The sequence below is a fragment of the Odontesthes bonariensis genome, chromosome 7 (assembly GCF_027942865.1).
Source record: "Odontesthes bonariensis isolate fOdoBon6 chromosome 7, fOdoBon6.hap1, whole genome shotgun sequence".
Taxonomy (NCBI): domain Eukaryota; kingdom Metazoa; phylum Chordata; class Actinopteri; order Atheriniformes; family Atherinopsidae; genus Odontesthes; species Odontesthes bonariensis.
The window spans coordinates 20,308,245-20,315,797 of NC_134512.1; the positions used below are offsets into that span (position 1 = coordinate 20,308,245).

The 7,553-nt window shown below is 38.9% G+C and overlaps 1 protein-coding gene across 1 annotated transcript; it reads right to left on the minus strand.

Annotated features, from left to right (window-relative positions):
* Positions 1 to 548: 548 nt before the first annotated feature.
* On the minus strand, positions 549 to 7,130 carry LOC142384691 (uncharacterized). Its single transcript, XM_075470993.1, has 16 exons — positions 7,069 to 7,130; positions 6,612 to 6,841; positions 6,090 to 6,173; positions 5,441 to 5,833; positions 5,259 to 5,360; positions 4,671 to 4,903; positions 4,386 to 4,564; positions 3,773 to 3,866; positions 3,231 to 3,578; positions 2,822 to 2,939; positions 2,638 to 2,729; positions 2,358 to 2,472; positions 2,171 to 2,272; positions 1,851 to 2,018; positions 1,245 to 1,421; positions 549 to 1,128 (listed from the first exon to the last, which is right to left on the minus strand). Exons 2-16 carry the CDS (start codon positions 6,814 to 6,816, stop codon positions 923 to 925), a joined length of 2,616 nt encoding a protein of 871 aa, XP_075327108.1. The 5' UTR covers positions 6,817 to 6,841; positions 7,069 to 7,130; the 3' UTR covers positions 549 to 922.
* Positions 7,131 to 7,553: the final 423 nt, after the last annotated feature.

The following is a 7,553-nucleotide window of genomic DNA, read 5'->3' on the forward strand; positions in this document are numbered from 1 at the left end:
TCCCTGTGTCAATGTGTGGAATGTAACGAAGAACCAAAGTACTGTAATTTAGTACAGTAGTTGTAGTTTACTTTATCTTTTCTTCGTGTCAGTTTATGCTTTTACACCCTTACACTTCAGAGTAAAATAGTCATTTTTATTCCACTACAAATTGCCGTCCACTATATTTGCTACGGAAATGTAATTCCCCTGGGATTAAATATTAATAATTATTAATAATTATTAAAGTATTTCTGATTCTGATACTTGCTTAAGCCTACATAACCATTGATGTACATGTCTGCTTTAATGGAAAAAGTCAGGCTGATTAATAGATGTGATGAAAGAGTTGATATATGATGATGAAATGTGGTTTGCTAACACAATCAACCCTTGTCCAGTTAGATGTTGTAATATATAATTACATCAAAACACTGTTAATATAATGAAAATCCTATGTACGTCCTCTGAATCTCTCCTCTTGCCATATACTGAATTAATGTACTCTGAAAACATGTGGGAATTGCTCAAATATGCACTTAATAAAAACTAAGTCCAACCTAAAATAGCAGTAACATTCATAGACACAATCACAAAAGTAGCTCCACTGTGCTTTTTTTAATTTCACAATTAAACAATAAAGATCAACTGGAAACAAAACCCCTAAGAAAGAACATCAAAGATAAGACTGTACAGGACAGTGATTTGTGTAGTAAAGGTGTAAATACAACATTAAACAGGAACTTCCCACAACCCAGAACAACAATCAAACTTTATGAAACATCGCAAAAACAAAAAGCAACTAAATACAAACAAGAAAAACTGTCATCTCCAACTTAAACCTGACAATGAACACACAAGTTATTTTTATGGATACTGTCAAACATTCAGTCATATTTATAGTACAGGTGCATTTAGAGCATGAGGCCAATAGCACTACAATTTATTCCACTACATCCACATCCGATTCTGAATCTTCAGAGCTAATTTCAAACTCATCTGAACTCTCATCTGTGTCCATTCTGTCAGCTGCTGATGACAGCACATGCAGGTAGTGTTTTCTTGTATGCCGCTGCAGTTCTCTCATCTCCCACTGCCTCCTGCGGATGAGGGAGGTGCGACCCTTCTTTGCGTTCTCTGTTAGAAGTCCTTAAGAAGGGATAAAAAGGGTCACTATCCAGACAAACAACAAAGTCTTTCAAAATATAAACATAACTTGATGAATCATAGGAGATACAAAAATTCAAGTACACGGCTGTATTTACTTTGCATGGTGTCTTCGCTCTGATGATGAGACAACTCAGACAAGACCCTGGCATGGGCTTTGAGGGACTCCCAGTGCTGCTTCATTTCTTTGACAAGGATCTTCTTCTCCTCTTGAAGCCTTCGAACACCCATGACCCTGTCGAAGACGTCCTTCTTTGTGCTGAAATCAGCAGAGCCTGTAATGCATTGATATGAAAAGTTCAGACCACTGTAAATAGCATGTGGCCTTAGAGATAATTTCTATCATACATATGCATACTATGTCGGTATGCATGTATGTCCACTGGAACACCTAAATATAAGAATACTAGTGATGAAATGTGTATTCACTGAAGTACCGTACATATAGTAAGTATAAATTTGAAGTGGTACTTCTCTCTTTATGCTCCTTTATTTTACTTAATTTCAATTATTGAACTTCAACTTTTAATACTTTTAAGTTTACTTTACTGATTATACTTTTACTGAAGTAACATTTAACTCATATCAGTAATCGGAGTATATTTTTACTGTGTAGTATTAGTATTTTTACTTTGTATATAGTTTTAAGTACAGGATATGATCCTCCATCACTGAAGAATACGCACAGTACATGAAATGCATACCACTCTGTGTAATTTGCCAAGGCCAGGGATGTTCTGTGTCAAGAATAATGTCCATGGACACCGCTTGCTTGGCTGGAACAAGACTGTTGTACTCTGTGACCATGGCCTTCAAAGTGGTCTTCTGCTGTCTTATTTTTCGGCGAATCCTATTTCGACCTTTGTTGCTGTCTGGAAACCAGAGAAATAACTCATTTGAATACAAAGGTGGGGGTCCAATACATGAAACACTACTTTATAGAACTGTATAAACATTGTTATTGTAAAGTAAGTATGGAGACATTTCAGATTGTAATCTGAAAAGGTCTAAAATGTTAACATACCATTTTTCCGGTATAGGAGTTGAGTTCTCATCTTGATGCTGGTTGTGAGGGCCTCAATCTTCTTGCACAAAGCTTCTGGTGTGCCTTGATGCTCAGTTTCTCCTGGAAAAAAAGTGATTGCAGTCAGTGTCAACTTCACAAACAACACAAATGTTTTTCCATGTCAGATAATGTTTCACTTTCTTGCCATCTGCCCATTCTTTCACTTCTTGCACAAATTCTTCCACAGTTTGTTCATCCAGTTGATGCTGGGCTTTCAGGGTTTCCAGGTCCCCCATCTGGATATTTAGAGCTTTAGAAGTCTAAAATGACAAGCAAAATCATGACAATAGCCTAAAGGTCATTACAACATGTACAGTGCATGAATGCCACTCAAGTCATGCAAATATAACATGTGTGGCAAGCCCATGTGCATTTCATTTATCTACACTGGGCCATTGCTGGGAAATAATATTGTTTCCGTTTACCTTGTGGTATCTCTGAGAAAGTGCAGTAGCCAGGTTTTGACATTTCTGCTGGTTCCATCTTATGGCCAGAAGTGTCAGCATGTCATTGCGTCCTGCAGGTACACAAAGATAAGTTCTGTAAAAATTCACTTGTGATAATATGAATGTCTTTAATTCTATATACAGAGGTACAATTATATCACACCTGCTTTTGACATATGCTTTGTGGTGACTGCTATCCTGGAGAGGAAAGCATTACACTGCTCTACTTCCTCCCCCAGTGTTTTACCAGCACCTTCTTGATTTGCACCACTCCATTTCACCTGGACAGCGGGACACAAACATAAGCATCAAAGATATTTAGTACAGCAAATACAATTCAAGCAATGCCCAACAGTCATTTCTAATTAAATTAAAGCCTAATCAAAATGGAAACTGTCACAATATCTAATATGCTCCTTCCTGGTCCATGGGGGAGGGTAAGTATTGTGTAAATTAGTTGTAAACCTTACGAGTAATATTGCTTACAAACAAACAGATATACAGACAGATAAACAGAAGTCATTTGATAACATTACAATACATGTATGTATGTATGTATGTATTATACCAACCTCACATTTGAAGTCATGTGCTTTGGCATGTACAACTGACAGGAAGGGTCTCATTTTCTGAAGGGGCTGGAGCTCAGGACAGTTGGTGCTTACTCTTTGTAAGTATGGCCAATACTTGCACACAACATCCATACAAAAAAAGGTGATGTCATGCCTGGGTGCCAGCAGCTGCTGCAAAAACATTGGGTATGCAAATATTTCACCCCTGAACATATTAAGGGCAGCCAGCAAGACCCCGTGCCTGCACACTGCCAGCTCCAGTCCCTCCTCATCCACCTTGCTGCTTGATCTTTGGGAGGTCTCTCTGGCAGCCGACCACTCCCCACCACAACTGCTCCGTCCAGTGACCTACATCGCAGAAAATCATAATTGACAAATAATCTCATCAATAGAAATTACAGGGAACAATTATACATTTGGAGACAAGGAGACAAGGAACAGATTAGGTACACAGGTAGTTATCACAATATATGAGAGTACTGAGAGACTACAAATTATATTGTTATTATAATATTCAGATAGAAATGCATGTCTGCTCTTACATGTTTAGATTTGCTGTGGATGTGATCCACAAATTTGGTCACATCTTCATCCTTCGCAATGAAGACACCTTCAAAGATGGCTGGCTCCTGAGATCTAAAAAAAAAAAAGAAATAAAAAGACTTCAACGTTTCAAAAGGGATAGGTGGTGAGGTACTTATCTATAGTCAGTGTTTGGCCTACAGTACACAGTGTTCAAACAGCCCTTTTCCTCGGCACTACATAGCCTCAAACGTAGAACTTGCATATTCCTTCATCTAACCTTAACTGTGCCACGCACAACGCATAATGCTGCAGATCTGATAGCAAGGTAAAGTGGTTGGAATATACTTGATATAGCATACACTTAAATACTGGATGCTGTTTTTTTCCCAGGTGGGCCTTTTATATGTGGCTAAAACACATTTGTCTGCTTCTCCAAACTACAAGCAGGGGATGGGCTGACCACTGTCTGCTGTAGGTAACAGACTGGCCATGGATGAGTACCTCATACAACCCCACTTCAAAACACCTAAACTATACTTTTAACATGTCATATAGTAAAAGGTTACTTGTACAAAACATAACTGACTATTTTGCCATTTAAACAGTGTGGGTGTGTTCATTATTGTATACCTTGCTGTACTTTTGAAGCGGTAATGCTTGCGGTTTCCATCCACCGAGACAGCAAGCATTGCTGGGGTACAAGCAGGACAGATGAATTTCTCCTCCTTGCAGGTGGAGTCGACCTCATATTGTACAGCAGCCCATTCAAAAAAGCTTTTTTGGAAGCTGTCTGACGAGATCTTACCAGTCTATGTTAAAAGGAAAAAGCACATAACACATTTTAAAACAAAGACCTTTCCATTTCAAAACACCAGCATATTTATGATCTTGTAGAATGAAGAAAGAAATACTGACGCGGCCAAAGCGAACAGTCCGCTTCTCAAGCATTCTTAAGTAGGCCTGAAAGGACATCCCTGGCGATGCCATCTTCATGTCCTCAAATGTATAAAACAGGTCTGTCTCATAAATTGTTGAAAAGTGAAGGGTGGCAGGCCAGTATCCACTGTTTACGAGGTCATCCAGTCCTGCAGTCCAACGTGCCTGGCATCCCTCACAGGTCAGCTCAGGCATGTTGAGATCATACCGTCCTACAAAATAACATTTACATCACTGTAATGTTAAAGTTGCCATGCTTGGAATGTTATGCAGCATGTGACATATACTGTATTTCCAAGTGATTCAGTAAAGCCTGCTGACTTGATGGGTACTATCATGTCTAAGTTATTTGTAAAACCATAATGTGCTCATTTTTGAGACATTAAGTTTTTGTGGGAGTTATTGTATAAAGGTACAGAGTTTTATTCAAGATTCAAGAAGTTTTAATTATCCCAAGGGAAACTGCTGTGCAACAGTTGCAATACAAAAGTAAATACATAATTAGGAATAAAATGAGTACAACCAAAATAAATATTTAAACTGGACAAACAAAATCTTTTGCATTACCATTTATTGTGACCAAAGCAACTCCCTTCCCTTGGATCACCCTCAGTGCTTCTGGGGGACAGCCACAGATGATGACAGGCATCTCAATAGGTAAAAATCGGACTGAAAGACATTACACATAGGTTAGACTAATTCATAATTACTGACACAAACTCACTCAGAAAAAGCAGTATGGAACTTACCACAGTTTGTAAGAGCCTTCTCAACAACACAAGTGGTTGGAGGCAATGGCTGGAAGAAGCCAGCACACATGGCCTCTCTGTTGTGAAGGACTGAGGCCTTACTGTGTCTGCTGATGTCACATTCAGCGCAGAGAAAGGGACTAGGGAGGCAATCTCTGCATCTAATAGCCACGCAGTTGTTCCCACATTGACTGCAGATATTTGTTGCCACATTCTCCTTGGCCAGCATGCTATTAAGAAGAGATGGTCTTTTTTCCCTCCATCTCTCAGAAAAGAGAGCATTGCGAATGCTCCAATCCTGAGAAGCGAGAGGAGCCCTTTGGTCTGCTGCTACTTCAGTAAGCTCTTCATCAGAACAGCTCAGGGAGTGTTGCAGATCTTGCAGAAGACATTCTATTGCAAGAAAATACATGGTATCAGTGGGCAAAGGTTGTTTTTGGATCATATACATACAACTAGCAAAAAACATGGACCTCATTGTTACACAGATAACAATAATAGATTATTATATGACAGATATATAACAACAGCAGGATACGTTCTCATAAAGCTTGTTTTGGAGAATTTGTTTTGTTCAAGAGTTAAGTTTGCATATAATATATATTAATATAAGACATTATGCACAGAACATATGTAATGCTATACATACCAGCCGAGACTGAAGCAGTCTCTGGACCAAAGGTCACCTCTGGATTAGGGTGCGAAATAAGACCAGTCTTACGACGGCGTTCAACTGTAATGCAGAAAACAAACATCTCTTAAAGCAGCATATTTGTCTAACACTTATATTTGTTTTCAATGTACCTGTACACAATCTAAATGTATACTCTCTATATTACACTATTAGTTGATAAATAGAGAACCTAACAGTACAATTTTTGGGTGGGGTTCTTTTGGAAAAATAATTCATGTGAGCCAAATCATGCGTTTCTTTTTTTCAGGATTTTAGATCTATCAGCAATGGCACATTGATCTAACCTGGTATCATTTAGCTTAAAATTTTGATAATGAATTCAAAATGTTGGTTATAGACAAGTGATATTGCTGTGATCAGTTAAAAACCAAACCCGTAGAGATCATGTGGACTTGACAGAACTGAATTGGTCTAAACGGTCTACGCTGACATTCAGGACTGAAACCATTTAAAATATCTAGAATATAAAACGCTAACCATGACTGGATTGCTTCCGCGTCGCACTTGGCCTCTTGGAAATCGTGTTTCCGTCTGCGTCTCTCTGCGTCCACCGCACATTCAGCGGTCGTTGAGGTGCTGCTGCGGCCCCTGCCTCAACCCCCCCAAGGAGGTCGTCAAACTCCTGCTGCTGAACCAGTTCATCCAAGCTTTCCAACATATCGCGTTCTTCTTGCGTACTCATCCTCACACACGGAAAACCTCAATCTCTACGTGAAGGGATGGAAAAATACAGGGTTAGCTTGCTAACGCGAGCACTTGGCTAGTTAAAGGGCTAGTTTAGCGATGCAAACTAACGTTAGCTGTTTTAGGTTATTGTATTTAACTACAGATAGCTACTAGTTGATGTTTCATGGGCAAATCATGAGCAAATCTATAACTCAGCATCGTTGCATTTGCTTTGTCGCTGACTTTTCAACAAAACTTGTCTTCTTACCTCAACTGTTCCAAGTTCAACAGCTCCAAGCTCCCGATATCCATCGAAATGCAGAAACGTGCGCGCCGCAGGAGATGACGTCGACACGTCATACATGTACGCAGAGCTATAGCTATAGCTGTGCGTACGACAACAACGGCAAAGAAATAAAATAAAAAAATAACCGTGATGTATAATCATAATTGTACATGTAAAGCCACGTGATTTGATAAATAAAATATACATTTATATAGAGAGATTGTGCAACTAACTACTCAACGTTTAACTTTGTTTGTCCTAATAATGTTGCAACATGATTTGTATTTATGAAATAGGAAGAAACCACTAGAGTCTTTAGTGGTAGTATTATTCTTGCTCATAAAATATGAAACGTTTCTCTTCGGGATTTATTTTGAAAGTGTAAACGGAGGTTGCATATTTATTTTCCTAATTCATTCCACCCGGACGTGGGTAAATGTGTTGTTGCTAACTTGACAGTGCCACGG

Excerpts from the sequence above, each read along its gene's own strand:
- LOC142384691 (XM_075470993.1), bottom strand. The coding sequence starts at position 6,816 with ATGAGTACGCAAGAAGAACGCGATATGTTGGAAAGCTTGGATGAACTG. Across the intron at positions 6,174-6,611 it reads GCGGAAGCAATCCAGTCATG|TTGAACGCCGTCGTAAGACT; the intron begins GTTAGCGTTTTA and ends TCTGCATTACAG. Across the intron at positions 5,834-6,089 it reads GACTGCTTCAGTCTCGGCTG|AATGTCTTCTGCAAGATCTG; the intron begins GTATGTATAGCA and ends TTCTTGCAATAG.